The sequence below is a fragment of the Phyllobates terribilis genome, unplaced genomic scaffold (genome assembly GCF_046119375.1).
Source record: "Phyllobates terribilis strain yellow unplaced genomic scaffold, ASM4611937v1 Scaffold_1__5_contigs__length_1240528914, whole genome shotgun sequence".
NCBI classification, from domain to species: Eukaryota; Metazoa; Chordata; class Amphibia; order Anura; family Dendrobatidae; genus Phyllobates; species Phyllobates terribilis.
The window spans coordinates 765310902-765327517 of NW_027362761.1; the positions used below are offsets into that span (position 1 = coordinate 765310902).

The following is a 16616-nucleotide window of genomic DNA, read 5'->3' on the forward strand; positions in this document are numbered from 1 at the left end:
CACTTGACGGTCCCACGGTTGGCAAGTTGGAACTGTGAGATTCACTACGTGCACCACTGGTATTTTGTGGAAAAGCACATGTAAGATTCTGCAACAGTCTCTGCTGATACTCCTGCATGCGTGCATCCCTTTCTATGGCAGGAATAATTTCTGCAAATTTACTTTTGTACCGGGGATCTAACAGTGTGGCAACCCAGTAGTCAGGATTATTTCTAATTCTCACAATTCGAGGGTCATGTTGCAGGTAGTGCAGCAAGAAGGCACTCATGTGTGTTGCGCATCCAGGAGCACCAAGTCCCTGTTGTGTTGGTGGCGAGGTAACAATCATGCTTCCTTCCTCTGTCCTCTCCCCCCAACCTCGCACAACAGAAATGTGATCAAGGTCTCCCTCATCTGATGAGTCTTCCATCAGTTCGTCCTCCACTTCTTCCTGGGCTCCTGCACCTTCCTCACTAGTTTGGCTGCTACCATGCGCCCTGGTAAAACCATCTCCCCCACCCTCACATGCCTGCCGCCTTGGTGCTGCCGACCGTCTGGACCTTGCAGATGTTAGCCCTTCCGCATACAACTCCTCCTCCTCTACTTCCTCCACCTCCTCTTGTGCCACAACCTGACTCCGAATTCTGTTTAACATGTGCTCCAGCATGTAAATCACCGGAATAGTCATGCTGATAATGGCATCGTCAGCACTAAACATCTTCGTCGCCATTTCAAAACTGTGCAGAAGGGTGCATAGGTCCCTGATCTGAGACCACTCCTCCAGCGTGATTTGCCCCACCTCTGAATCTCGTTGGCCCAGGCTATACGTCAGAACGTATTGCACCAGGGCTTGTCGGTGCTGCCACAGTCGCTGCAACATGTGCAGAGTTGAATTCCACCGGGTAGGCACATCTCATTTTAGCCGGTGAAGTGGCAGGCCCAACGACTTCTGTAGAGATGTAAGTCGCTGAGCTGCGGGATGCGAACGGCGGAAGTGAGCACACAGCGACCGTGCCCTCTGCAGAAGGCCATCTAGTCTGGGATAGTGGGCTAAAAATTGCTGGACAACCAGGTTCAACACGTGAGCCATACAAGGCACGTGTGTGACATTGCCCCGGCGAAGGGCCGCACCCAGGTTTGCAGCATTGTCGCACACGGCCTTCCCTGGTTTCAGGTCCAGTGGAGACAACCATTCATGAAATTGGTTCTCCAGAGCTGACCACAACTCCTCAGCTGTGTGACTCACATTTCCCAGACATTTCAATGTAAAAACCGCCTGATGACGTTGAGCCCTACTGCCAGCATAGTAAGGAGGTGTGCAGGATCCCTTCTGCGCAGTTAGAAAGCTTGTGGCATGACCAGACAGGCTTTGGGTGCAGGTGGAAGACCGAGAGGAGGTTGAGGAGGCAGAAGCAGTGGAGGAACTTTGACATAAAGAGGATTGACGCACAACTCGTGGGGACGGCAAGACTTGGACAGCAGCCCCTTGTCCTGCTGTCACCATAGTTACCCAGTGCCCAGTCAGCGACATGTAACGCCCCTGTCCATGCCTACTCGTCCAAGTGTCTGTGGTGAAATGCACCCTGTCACACACAGAGTTTCTCAAAGAAGCGGTGATGTTGTGTGCGACATGCTGGTGGAGCGCAGGCACACCTTTCTTTGAGAAGTAGTGCCGACTGGGCATCTGGTACTGGGGCACTGCGACGGACATAAGGTCTCGAAAATCCTCTGTGTCCACCAGGCGGAAAGGCAGCATTTCTGTAGCCAAGAGCTTGCAGATGGTGAAATTCAACCTCTTAGCTTTCTCATGGCTAGGAGGAAATGGTCTTTTACTTGTCCACATCTGAGGGACCGAGGGCTGGCTATTGTGCTTAGACGGGGTTGATAAGGGTGTCCCCGGCAAACTGCCGGTCTGTGAGGAAGATGCAGGCGGACATGTTAGGTTGCCTTGATCCAAAGGTGGTGCTATCGATGTCGGACAGCGCTCAACACCAGCTGGTGTTACCACCTCCAAAGAAAATGATGACCTGCCAATCACGCTGGCTGTTGCGGGTAAAGAGGTGGCAGGTCTGCGCCCCAAAACAGGTGTGACTGCTGTCCCCCCAGTCACAGAGGATGAAGAGGCCGCGGATGCACAAGATATGGCAGACGGTGATTGGCCCGGCCGGCTAGGCCGCATTGTAGCACACTGAGCTTCCCACTGCAACTTATGCTTCATGTCCATGTGCCGGTTCATGCATGAAGTACTCAAACTATGTATTTTTTGGCCTCTACTTAGCTTTTGCTGACAAATGTTACAGATAACACGAGTTGGGTCATCTTTATCGATCTGAAAAAATGCCCAGGCTATGCAAGGCTTAGCACCCATGCGACCTGAAGAGCCACCACGACTTGTGGTGAGAGGCAGAGTTGTGTTTGAGGATGCAGTTGTTGACGTGCTTCCAGTACTACGTCTCTGTCCAGGAAGGCGCAACCTGACCTCGTCGTCACTAGCATCTTCCTCCACCTCCTCTGCTGACCTCATCTCTTGGCTGACTGTGGGTTGACAGTAAGTGGGATCTCCGACCTCATCATCATCACCCTGTGCGTTATCACACCCGTCGTCCTCAGAGCCAACCTGTTCCTGCCCTGACAAAAAACTAAAGTTGTCGCTCCAATCAGGTATTTGAGTCTTATCATCGTCTTCCTCATTGTCTCCACCAACAGGAGTTACAGTTTGGGAATGAGGGTCTACATTATGGTCAGAACCTTCTGCGTCTGGTCCTGGATCCGACTCATAAAGATTCTGGGCATCAGTGCAGATCATTTCCTCGTCTGGATTCACAGAAGCGCTGGAGTCGACCTCTGATTCCCAGGCTATAGTATGAGTAAACAGCTCTGCAGACTCAACCATCTGTTCTACCTCATACTCAGACGGGCAGCTGGAGATTTGGGAGCTGTGAGGAAGCAAGTGCGATTTGGGTGACACCTTTGAGGACTGGAGTATTTGTGATGTTGAAGTTGATGTGGAGGAGAGCCCACTTAAAGGAGCACTTGATATCCGTTGAAGCACCTGCTGTTTTTGTGCCTCATCTGGAATTTGTAGCGATTGGCGTGGCCGTAAGAAAGGGATCTTATCACATTGTCCGCTAAAAGAAGTAGACATTTTAGTTTGGCTGGAAGATGGTCTTTCTTCTGCAGATGTTACTGTTGCTTTAACACCTACCCCATGGACACAACCTTTTTTCCCCTTCCCAACACGCCTATTCCCCTTTCCACCAGCAGCAGGCCTTTTTCCACTCATTTTGGTGGTTAACTAATTCACAACTCTGGAGTTGTTTGCACAAAAAAAACAATGGATGGTAACCGAGCAGAGCTGAGTGGCCAAACTGTGGTATTAGGCCAAAACTATTGGCTGGGTTAGATGCAGAAAAAAATTATTTTGAATTTGCAACCTGATGGAGGTCAGTATAGATGGACTAATACAAATAGTCCCACACACTGCTAGAAGCCCAAATATTTTTTCAGAGGTACTGTAGATGCAGAAAAAAATTATTTTTAATTTGCAACCTGATGGAGGTCAGTATAGATGGACTAATAGACCAAGTCCCACACACTGCTAGAAGCCCAAATATTTTTTCAGAGCTAGATGCAGAAAAAAATTATTTTTAATTTGCAACCTGATGGAGGTCAGTATAGATGGACTAATAGACCAAGTCCCACACACCGCTAGAAGCCCAAATATTTTTTCAGAGCTAGATGCAGAAAAAAATTATTTTTAATTTGCAACCTGATGGAGGTCAGTATAGATGGACTAATAGACCAAGTCCCACACACTGCTAGAAGCCCAAATATTTTTTCAGAGCTAGATGCAGAAAAAAATTATTTTTAATTTGCAACCTGATGGAGGTCAGTATAGATGGACTAATAGACCAAGTCCCACACACCGCTAGAAGCCCAACTATTTTTTCAGAGCTAGATGCAGAAAAAAATTATATTCAATTTGCAACCTGCTGGAGGTCAGTATAGAAGGACTAATAGAACAAGTCCCACACACTGCTAGAAGCCCAAATATTTTTTCAGAGCTAAATGAAGAAAAAAATTATTTTTAATTTGCAACCTGATGGAGATCAGTATAGATGGACTAATAGACCAAGTCCCACACACTGCTAGAAGCCCAAATATTTTTTCAGAGCTAGATGCAGAAAAAAATTATTTTTAATTTGCAACCTGATGGAGGTCAGTATAGATGGACTAATAGACCAAGTCCCACACACTGCTAGAAGCCCAAATATTTTTTCAGAGCTAGATGCAGAAAAAAAATATTTTTAATTTGCAACCTGATGGAGGTCAGTATAGATGGACTAATAGACCAAGTCCCACACATTGCTAGAAGCCCAAATATTTTTTCAGAGCTAGATGCAGAAAAAAATTATTTTCAATTTGCAACCTGCTGGAGGTCAGTATAGAAGGACTAATAGAACAAGTCCTACACACTGCTAGAAGCCCAAATATTTTTTCAGAGCTAAATGAAGAAAAAAAATATTTTTAATTTGCAACCTGATGGAGGTCAGTATAGATGGACTAATAGACCAAGTCCCACACACTGCTAGAAGCCCAAATATTTTTTCAGAGCTAGATGCAGAAAAAAATTATATTCAGTTTGCAACCTGATGGAGGTCAGTATAGATGGACTAATAGAATGATGCTATGCCCAAAAGATTTTACTTCACTAGGTGCAGTAAAAAAATTGGTATTCTATACACAGGTGTTATATCTTGCAACACAGATAGGCTACTCCACTGACTAACACACTCTGCAATAGGCCAAAAAGGATTAGCTTTGCTAGATTCAGCCAAATGCTGTGAAAAAAACTTGCACAGCACTGGCACAGACCTGCCTGGCAAAAACTGATAGGAACTCATGTAACCTAGTCCTGAAAAGGACTCCAATTACAATTAGTCTTTACTCCCACAACCGATCTATTTAAGAGCACAGACCTGCCTGATAAAAGTCGTAGGAAATGCTGTAACCTAGTCCTTAAAAGGACTGCAATCACAACTATTCCCTACTCCCAAGCTATCTGTAGATTTGTGCGAAAATTGGCTTGAAATTAACAAGGTATAGCGCACACAGCAACAGCGGTGCCGTCTAACACGCAGCTGCAGCAGTGAGAAAATGGTGGCGACGGGGAAAATGGCTGGGTCTTATAGGGCAAGGACATGTGACATACACTGCCAATGACACATGCCCTTGCTTGTGTGAAAAAAAGCACTTCGCTCCGTGTGTGCGCTGCTGATAGGCTGACAGATTGCACCTCCCCACTGCAAATGCGGGAAAGAGAAAAAAAAATGGAGATCTTCATTGTTCCTGCAGAGATCCATCCCCTGCCCCTCCCCCCACCCCGCTGTACACTCAAACTGCGTATTAACATTAATTTTCATCATTACTGAGAAAAAATCCAGTTATGATTTTGGTGCACGAACAGTTATCGAACATAACCTCGAACAGCCGAATTTTTCTCAAATTGTTCGTGTTTGCCGAACGGCTCGAACACCGCCCAAAACAGCTCGAATTTGAGATTGGCGAACAGTTCGAGTAGAACAACGCTCATCTCTACTCCTTACACTGTCTGATTTGGAGTGACTGTGACCAGCATGGCGGCACCAGGTCTTATATAGACCTGATGACGCTGTGTGGCCAGCCAATCACTGTAATGCCACAACCAACATGGCTACAGCATTACTGTGCATGGCATGCAACCCTGCATGTTCATTGGCTCTCTAAAGAGCGCCAAACATGCAGGGAGGGGACCTGAGTTCCCGCCCGAGCAACCCGGAAATACTCGCCGAGCTCCGAGCTTGTCGAGCACCATGATGCTCGGGTGAGTACCGAGTAGTGGCGAGCGCGTTCGCTCATCACTAATATCATTCTTTGGTAGACACATTTTGATCACATTTTATAGCATTTATTTGCGGCGTTGTGATGAATAAAAAACCCTGCATTTCGGGCATTTTAATTTTTTCTCTTTATGGTCTTTATCAGTGGGGTTCATTGATATTGTATTTTGACATATTGGATTTTTATGGATGCAGCAGCGATATCAAATATGTTTCTTTTTTAATTCTTACTATTTAATTTGAATGAAGAACAGGGGGTGATTCAATTTTTTTTTATTATTACTTTTAAAGATTTTTTTTTAACTTTATTTCTTTAGTCCCCTTAGGAGACTTTAACTTGTGATTGTCCAATTGCTTGTACATAGTATAGCGGTATATACAGTGCTGCTCACCATTATTGGCACCCCTTCATTTTTTTCATAGACTGTACAATATCTTCAGAAATAAATGGAAATGTACCAAAGTTACATCCTCAGGATTTTTTAATTAGTGGTCCAAAGTAATACAACAATAAAACATTGTTTTTCAACTTCCATGTTGCAATTTAAAAGAAGAAACAGAATAAACAGCATCTGTAGCAATAAAGGCACCCCTAATTAATACTTGGTTGCATACCCTTTGGCATTAGTGACAGGCTCCAAAAGTTTCTTGTAGCCATCTATAAGCTTCTTGCACTTCTCAGCTGGAATTTCCCCCCACTCTTCCTTTGCAGTTTGTTCAAGCTCTTAAATGTTTGCAGGGCTCCTTTTCCCAATGGCAGATTTCAGCTCACCCCAAAGATTTTCAATGGGATTGAGGTCAGGACTCATTACTGGCCGTTTTAAAACAGTCGATTTTTTTTCTTTTTCAACCATTCCTGTGTACTTTTGGATGTGTGCTTTGGGTCATTGTCTTGCTGGAGGACCCATGGTCTTCGACTCAAACCAAGTTTTCTTACACTGGGTAGGACATTTCGCTCTAAAATCTCGATAATTTTCTGATTTCATCATTCCTGTGATACTGTCAAGGCCTCCAGTAGCAGACCCAGCAAAGCAACCCCACAGCATTATGGATCCTGCACCATGCATAACTGTTGGTAAGGTGATATTTTCCTTATAAGCTTCATTGGGCCGACTGTAAACAAACTGTTGCTTTGCATTATCAAAAGCTCTATTTTTGTTTAATTTGTCCACAGAACATTTTCCCAGGAGGATTGTGGTGTGTCAAGGTACTCGTTGGCAAAGATCACTTGTTCCTTTTTATGTCTTTTCTTCCGCAATGGTTTCTTCCTTGGCCTTCACCCATAAAGCTCTGCTTCGTTTAGTGTGAGGCATACGGTACTTGTTGAAACCATGACCCCACACTGTTTCAGGTTGGTCTTCGGGTCTTTGGATGTTTGATGTGGTGTTTTTTCCACCATTTGCACCAACCTTTGAAGACATCACTTGTCAATTTTCCTCTTTCCCCCATGCCCAGAGAAGTTCTTGACGGTTCCATGCTTGGCAAACTTCTTAATAACATTTCACACTGTTGAAACTGGGATACCCAGTTCTTTGGAAATGGCCTTATACTCTTTGGAAGTCTTGTGTTTGCGAATAATAGCAGTTCTGATGTCCTGAGACAGCTCCTTTGTCTTCACAATTGTGACAAAGGAACAGGGCCTACCATGTGGCTTTTTAAATTCACTGGCTAATTCATGTCACATGACAATTAATCACAGATGAATCTCTTTTGTGATTTACCACAGGCGGGTCAAAATGTGTTTCCATACTAAATTAATGTAAAGAGTGCCAATACCAGTGTCACAGCAAGCTTTAGGTTTTTCTATTTTTCCCTCCCATTTAAATTATTGTTTATCATTTGCTCTTTTGCATTTAACACGAGTGCTCTATACAAAAAAACTGTTTCACTTGATTCATTTTTTTCAGGAGATATTCCACATTATGTACTTAAACTTCATGAGTGCCAATTACGATGAGCAGGACTGTAGTAAAAATCATGGTCTCTTATGAAGCCCAGCTACATGCTGGCACATTAGCATATCCCTAGCTGTTATAGCCACCGGTCGGCACCCTATGATTGCAAACTTTAAATGCTGCTGCCAGATATTGACACCGGTATTTAAAAGGTTAAGAGCAGCTTCACCCGCTGCTGTTAGAGACAGGCTGAATAACACAGCCACAGTCTGCCCGCAATGATGCAAGCTCAGTTACTGAGTTTGCATCAAAGAAAAGTAAAGTAAAAGTATGTGATATGTCAGTAAGGGGTTAAAAAAATCTGAAAAGTATTGCCCACATACACATCAGACTCATTTCAGCTGCACCCGATGATATTGAAGGGTTCATTCCACACTCTGGTGTATATGTGGGTGCCGGCCAACTGATCATCGGGGGAGATGTCAATCAGTCATGTCTGATTTCGGACTGCCGATCTCTTTGTTTTCCAAGAGATAAACTGGAATAACTGTCTGTCGGCTGCTTTCTCATATAGAACATGGGAGAGATGGCTGAGAAGGCTTTTGGCCAAATGTCTGACTGAGGCATCGTTCGGTCGACAGCCATCTAATGTCTAAGGGGCCTTGCCAGTCAAATTTTTGTTCGAGAAAATTGCTAAAAAATAACAATGTAAATAGCATTTCAGTAAAAGCATTTACTAAAACACTTTTTAGAGAAATGTTATGCATCAGTAACAAAACACAGACATATTTTTTTCTGTATTTTTAACAGTCCCACCCACATGATACACATTATTTTTCGGTGATCAGTCAATGGCATAAATAAAATGATGCAGTTACTATTATACATTGCATTTAACCCACAATAAAAATTGATATAAATGTAATGCTTATATATGTGTAGGATAAAATTGTTCCAAAAAATATTATCTCAAAAAATAAGACCTCACATTGCAAAGGTTACATAAAAATAATACTAAGGTTGTTTCTGTCGAATATGGCAAGGTCAAAACAAAGAAAAAACCTAGTTGACTAGACAAGTAAGAGGATTAAATGACAGACTTTGCAGCATACAACGGCTTATTTCCTTTCATAGGGTATGTTCTCAGTGGTTTGTTTTGTTCTTTGTTAAAAAAAATAAAATAAAGCAGGAATATATATTCCATAGAATGCTATTCTTTTTACATGTGTATAAGGCTCTGTTCATGCTTGTGTGAAAAATGTGTACTTATATGTGTATTTGCATATGTCATCTATACATGTAAAGGCAGAAGGTACATCATGGGAGGATAGCCCAGTGTCCTCCCCAGTATGTGCCCTCTTCCTGGATAGATAGAGATATTCAAGCTTTGTAGATAGTACATTACACAGATCTTCTCCTCCGCATTGCAGAAATTGACAGACTACTTTTTTACAAATTTGTAGATCTGCTCCAAAATTTGTTGAAATGTTTTCCTTAAATCTCATTCACAATGCTGCTATTGTAAGGCTATGTTCCCACAATGAGCTCCTGGGGAGTTTTTGATGTTGCAGATTTCTGCACCATTTCGGCACCTATTAAGTGCATTAGGTTATTTCTGTTTTTGAGTGTGTTTTTTTTTTTTTTACATGTGTTTTTGCTGCGTTTTTGACGTTGTATTTTTTGCTTGTCATGTTTTAAATCAAGCTGCTTTGTTTTTGATACTTCCTGATAGTTGGCTTTGACAAAAAACTTTATTGATTCGGTCATGTGCAGATTATATGCATTTTTAGTGCTTTTTTTTTTACAAAGGAAGGGATCTAATAACACATAGGCATTTTTCACCTGCGGATTTTCGCCATCTAATGCAATTCTATGGGGAAAATTGTCACATAAAGCTTACTGTTCTTGCAAAATGACATGTTGTGGATTTCATAAGCGCACTGCACGCCAGTTTACGTTGCATAAAAAAAATGCACAGCGGGAATATGATTTCTATCAATTCAATACATGTTGCACAGTGTTCTTTGCACAGTGAAAATGCATAGAATTAAAAATACACCAAAAACTCCTTACGGAAACTTTTCCTAATATGTAGTGAACTTTCCATATGGAAAATCCGCTCTGCATTTGGCCCATGTGAATAAACCCTCAGTGTGTGTTATATGACATTCAAATTGCACAGCACACTAAATACTTCAGATATGTTTTTTTTATTTGGCACACTAGATAAAAAAATTGCTTATCCTGTGTAGGGCATGCTTCAATTTTTATTTAGATTCTGCAGAAAAAACTGACATGAAAATTAGGACCTCATGCATGACCTCATTGAAGTAAAGTACCATCGTATTTGGGAATAATGTTAGACGACTCCATGCATGCGTTTTTTTCCTGATGACTTTGTTCTGCATGATTATTAAAAAGGCAGCTGTAAATGTGTATAAGATGTACAGTAATATGTTGATATGTGGCCACTATGTTTTCTTCCTCTTTATCAATTTTGTAAGTGAACGTACATTTTCTTAATGAGCCAGCTATGCAGTCTGCTTTGGCTCCTACTGCTGTTCCTTTTCTACTCTTTTTGCTGTTTCACTGATACTCAAATAGGCTGCAGCTGCATCCCCCTCCTCCCTGACTTTTACTGTATTACTCTAGTTCTGTTTCAAAGTGTAATGTATTCATTTAAACTACAGATTTATACTAAACAATTATAGCAAATGTCATGCTTTAAAGGGGTTCTTTAACCCTGTGTAAATTGTGAGCAATCACGGCAGATTGTTGAATCCTAATGGTATGTGCACACAAGGACTTTTTCAGGTAGATATACCCCAAAATCCACCTGAAAAAGAGCACAGAAAATGCTCAAAAGAATAAACATATGCCTTTCATTGTAAAAGCGACTTATTGTATATATGTCCAATATTTTGAGTGTGTTTTAAAAGGAATCTGTGAGCACGTTTTTGCTATGTAATCTGAGGACAGCAGGAGATAGCGGCTGAAATACAGATTTTAAGGATGCGTCATTTGTCAGGCTGTGTGCTGTTTACTTACAATTATGGTTTTATTACCTGGTGATTATCATTGCACTGACTACAGCAGCTACAGCAGCGTGTGCATGCTAGTCCGACTCCACCCCCTCCCCCTGTGATAAGCAGCCTACTGTCAATAGACAATGAAAATACAGAGCCTGGTGTGGGCAGGATTAGCTTTCTCAGCTCTGCTGCATTCTACATCTAAGAGCATTAAGCTAAGTGATAAATCATTGGATTCAGGGTCTCTTTTCCTACATCAGGCTGCTCTCAGATGAGGCAGCAAAAACCTGGGAATAGATTCCCTTTATCTGCTTCAGGTTTCAAAAGATGCCAAGAGGCTGAAAGAAGAGACCTGACCAATCTTCAGGCATCTACTGCTGGAAGATGCTCTATACATTACAATACAAGTCAATGGGAAGGCTCAAAAGACTCACGTAAGATTCCCAGAAAGGTTTTTTGTTTCCCGGCACGATTTCGCTTCAGATAAGTGTTTCTTGATAGTTCAGTGGAGAAAAAAACAACTGATAAACTCCAGTACTTAGGAAATGATGAAAAAGTCGCAAAAAACGCCAGGTTTGCCCAGGTTTAAAAGATGCCATGTGCACGTGCCCTTAAACTGTGTAATGTACACAGCATTAGGCTTTAGCTATGCTTGCCGGTTTGAGCAGTTATCACTTGATGATAAGTATGCGATTTGTATAATTACGGTCACGTACCAACTACCTTCTCATTTGCTTCTCTCAATGTTCTGTTGAAGAAGCTGATGAGAAGCTAGTTAGCATACTTGCAGTCACTTGATGATTGCTTGAATCGGGAATCAAGTGTGTATTTAACACACTGTTACGATTTGGGACGCTGCACTGCTTGCTGAAAAGTTTCTCAGGACTGAAAAACCTTTTTAAAAGTAATTTATGATGGTTATTCATTATACTGTAATACTGTATGAATTAAGAATTTGTGCACTCTTCTCTGTCTGTATTCCACAAGGCATTTCTCTTTTTGCTTACCTCTGATTTTGCTTTCTTGGGGTGCATTGGATAACCAGGACACAGCACTGCAATATGCTTGAAATGTTATAACTTCATCATTCACAATGGGAATTTGTTGACATAGCTGAAATAAAGGCAAATATTTATGTCAGGCTGTCTGCATTTTCATTTAACTTTTCCAATTGTATTTTTTATTTAGCCAATTTTATGAATGTGACATTTCTATTTAAGTTGCATACCACACTACGAAACAAATTTATTCTTGTCTTTAACACATCTCGGTAAATAAACATCTGTTTTTGGGGTTTTTCTTCAGGTTCTTTGGACTTCAGTACTCTTTTTAGATTATTAAAAGTGTTATAGAAGTGGATGCCTGAATGCCCTTTTTCGTCACACTTTATTGATGCTGCCAAGGTCGTTCATTCTAAAAATATTGCACATGACGTACTGGTTATACTAGAAAATACAATATTGGTAATTCTGGTGTTTGTTACACCCATAAAATGAACTGATAGGATGAGGTACAGGACATTGTGAAAGTTCTTCATGGGATATGGAAGGGTGATATTGCAAAAGACCATGCACTTATGATTATGTGGTTATATGACATTTTTATGTGCTGGAGAGTAGTACAATAATAAATCTGCAGGATACAGTGAAGCATGCTGGAGGTTTCTTATAAGTTTGGGGCTGCATTTTAGCAAATGGTTTGGACAGGATTAATTGTGTCCTCATTGCGGAGAAATACCGGCAGATACTTATAAAACATGCAGTACCGTCATGGAGGCATCTAATTAGCTCCAAATTTATTGTGCAGTAGGTCAAAGACCCCAAACATACAGTCAGTGTCATTAAGATCTTCAGCGTTAATGAGTACAAGGAGTACTAGAAGTCATGATGTGGTCCCCACAGAACCCTGATGTCAATATTAGTGAGTCTGTGCAGGATTACATGAAAAGATTTGCACAAGCCTACATTCACAGAAGATTTGTGGTTAGTTCGCCAAGATGTTTGGAACAACCTCTCTGCTGAGTGCCTTTAAAAACGGTGTGCAAGTGTAGTTAGAAGAAATGATTCTGGTTTGAAGGCAAAAGAGTGATCACAACAAATATTAATTTGATTTAGATTTATTTTGTATTCATTCATTTTAAATTTTGTTAATTGATAAAGCATCTCTGGCACAGTCAATACAGTGTCCTGTATTGACTGCGCCCTGACATGACATCAACAGTGTTGAAACCAATCAGTTGGCTCATCAGCTCTGAGGGAAGCATTTCATCTACACGGTCAAAGACTGTGAGCTCACTGACCATTTATACTGCTTTTTTATGTTTTGATACTTTTGCTAAAAATGTAATAAGTGTAGTAGTAATCACATTAATCTCTGCTCTGCTCCTGGCAACTTGTAATCACATGCAGCTCTGCAATGAGATCAATGAGAGCAGGGCTGTGTGTCAATACGTCTCTAACAGGAGAATGGCTGTTGAAAGCTATTTTGGGAGAATGCTTTTTTTCCCCTGTATGTTGCTGCCTGTTTATGATTGGTCAGTGTCATACAGGGGAAAAAGTACACACCCTAGAGAAAAATATCTGGTAACATCCAGTTGGGCTTATGATAAATTTTAACCTAAACTTTACAAGCTATGGAGAGGAGAAATAAAAAAAAATAAAAAACCTATGTTTGATTCAGCTGTGCAGCCACTATTCCATGATGTGGCCAGTTTAACATGCTAAAACTGGTGAATGATCCCTTTTCAGATGCCTAGAGAGATGATGTCACTGAGATACGCCAGGCAACTTGTAAAACCTTATATGGAGCACAGCACAGGAAGTGGAGCCTGGCCCAGTCAAGACACTTGTTTAACAGTACCACCCTTTTTAGGGCCCCTCCCAAAAGAGTCACTATTGAAAGAATTTATTAACCAAAGGATGTAGTAGAGAAACATAAAAGGCGGGGCAGGTCTTATCTTGCTGATCTGGCCTAGAGCACCAAGGAAAGATCCTGCCTACAGTCCCGCCCCGGGGCACGTGCATCTCATTAACTCAAAACTGCAAACACTGATTTCAGAAGAACCACAAGATGGATTTCTTCACATCAAGTATCATATTAATCAGTGCAGCAGCTTCAACATGACACTGCCTGTAGTTTACTTAGCAAAATCCTGCTGACAGGTTCTCTTTAAGTTTTTCTATTGTATCAAATACTTATTTCATTCAATAAAATGCAAGTTAAAGGGGTTTTCCCACAAACAAAAGTTCATTTTAATTAATAGATCTTGGAATAATAATAATTTCTACAATTGGATGTGTTTAAATAAAATGTTCCTGTGCTGAGATAATCTTATAAATGTGCCCCTGCTGTGTACTGCGTAATGGCCGTGTCTGACTGTACAAGGACATGGTCTGAGCATACCACATCTCCTGGGCAGGGAGGGGAAGCAAAAAAGAGGATAGACATTACAGCATGGGATCACAGCTGACATTTTCTGTGAGGTAAAACATTTCTGTGCCAGTTTTTAAACAATGTTTTACTTTAAAAGAATAATTTGAGATCCGGTGCTGTAAAGTCTGTATAGTCTTTTGCTTCCTCCCTGCCCAGGAGATGTGGTATGATCAGACCATGTTCCTTCACGGTCAGACACAGCCATTACACAGTACACAGCAGGGGCACATTTATAAGATTATCTCAGCACAGGAACATTTTACTTAAACACATCCAATTGTGGAAATTATTATTGTTCCAAGATCTATTCATTAAAATGTACTTTGTTCGTGGGAAAACACCCTAATGATTAAACCCCTTTAATTATGTAAAAATCATACAATGTGTTTTTCTGGAGATTTTTTAAAGATTCTGTCTCTCACAGGTGAAGTGTACTTACAATAAAAATTACAGACCTCTCCATTCTTTGTAGGTGGAAAAACTTGCAAAATCAGCAGTGTATCAAATACTTATTTCCCCCACTGTAAAAGGGTTATTCTTGTTCATGTTATTTTCAGGAACGCTATTGATTAAAAGTGTTTTTGTGATTGAGAACATATTCTTATGTAGACTGTTTATAAAAAAAGGATGTTCTAGTTCAGAATGTGTTCTCAATATAGACTTGATAAATAAGTGTATTTTGGTCCATGCTTTATTTTTGGGGCAGCCTGTAAATAAAAAGGGGTATTTGAATTCAAACTTTATTCTTGGGGCAGACCTGAGAAAAAGAGGTCTTCTGGTTTAGCCTGTATTTTTGATAAATACAAGTTTTGATAAATTCAACTGAAAAAAAATTTGGCACTCTGTCCTTCAGGATGAACTCTTGTTACTTTATTCAAAAATCATGTACAAAGACAACATTAAGGTCGGAGTCACACTACTGTACAACACGGCCGAGTGCTATGTGATAAAATATTGCATAGCGCTCAGCCCAGTGTTATTCTATGGGGCAGCTCAGATCAGTGATTATTTTCTCATGCCGATCCGGCATTAGATAACAATCGCATGATGCTGCAAATCGAGTATGGTGTGAGTGAAACATTGGACTGCACTCGGATGTCAGCCCAGTGCAGTCCGATATACGCAGAGTAACGCCATATAGGAGATGGAGAAATCACTTTCTACGTCTCCTCCGCAGCTGTGCTCTGATCACACAGAGAGACGGCAGACTTATCAATTTGGACCAGACAACCTCTTTAATCATTGCTGTTCAATACATATTACCATCATCATTAAAAGGTTATATAATTATAACAATGTATATAACAATGGATTTTATGGCTCAGACTGTTATTATGGGAAATACTCTTCACAAAAAAGGGGTTTCTGGACCATAACTCCATTGTATATTAGATTGTATATATTTAAATATATATATATATATATATATATATATATATATATATATATATATATTATATTATATTATTAGAACAGTTTGAAGTAACAGTGGGAAACTCTTTCATCCCAGAGATTTAGATAGCCTTTCTGCAGCTGGGGTAAGGTTTTAACTAACTGCACTACTGCTGTATTTAAATTTCCTGATCAAAAGTGTGTGGCACCTACAACGGGTATTTGTTCTGCCAGTGTGTTTTCCTACAGTCTATCAGCCAGAAAGGAGAGCCTCTGAAATCTCTCACTTTGAATGACTCACAGTGCCTAGTAAAATCAATAAATGGACCAGTGACTACTCTCCTTACCCTGGATTGGCACACTCCACAAGGAGAAACTTTCTCCCTTAGACGCCCAGTCAAAGACCTCTCACCTGGCCAAATCAGATCTCCTGCTTTGCACTGACGAGGGGCAAAAACCCTGAGACATGTGTCTGCATATGAAGTTTCTGGTTTAGCTTCTTATCCTAAGTCATGTGCCAAGGTTCGTTAAGGGTAACTTTTAGAATTTCTACATCCAATAGGTTGTGCTAGAGTTCAAGTCCTCTTCCTCTCTGAAAAGGCTATTTGTATACTGACTTTAGTATAATTCGGCGCCTCTCCACCAGTAAAATTCTTCTCTCAAACTGATTACCGCTCATTGTGCTAATCTGATTAAAAGGAAAGGACTTGTACTAGCCAGACTATCTGAGATTATAAAGCAGACTACTATGGAACAATGAGATTTGCATTACACAAATTTTACTGTACATTTATGTATTCATGCAGCCTTGAATAGTGCATGATGCATACAATTCAGATAAAACTGCAGTGAAACGATTAATTAGCAGTATTAGAAACCTGCTACATTTGGTAATGAAATCCCTACTGCATGTACTGTATTTCCTGATGGCTTAATATAGAGGAAAGGAATTTGTAGCTCGATGAGGGTTTTATTTTTAAAATTGTAATCAGTAGATGCTTTGTTATTTG

The 16616-nt window shown here is 40.9% G+C and overlaps 1 protein-coding gene across 1 annotated transcript in view; it reads right to left on the reverse strand.

Annotated features, from left to right (window-relative positions):
• LOC141171112 (uncharacterized) overlaps positions 1–16616 on the reverse strand; it is a 425073-nt gene that overhangs the window by 120643 nt on the left and 287814 nt on the right. Inside the window, exon 4 of the mRNA XM_073655195.1 lies at positions 11790–11895. Within this exon, the coding sequence (XP_073511296.1) occupies positions 11790–11895 (106 nt within the window). The remainder of the gene's footprint in view (positions 1–11789; positions 11896–16616) is intronic.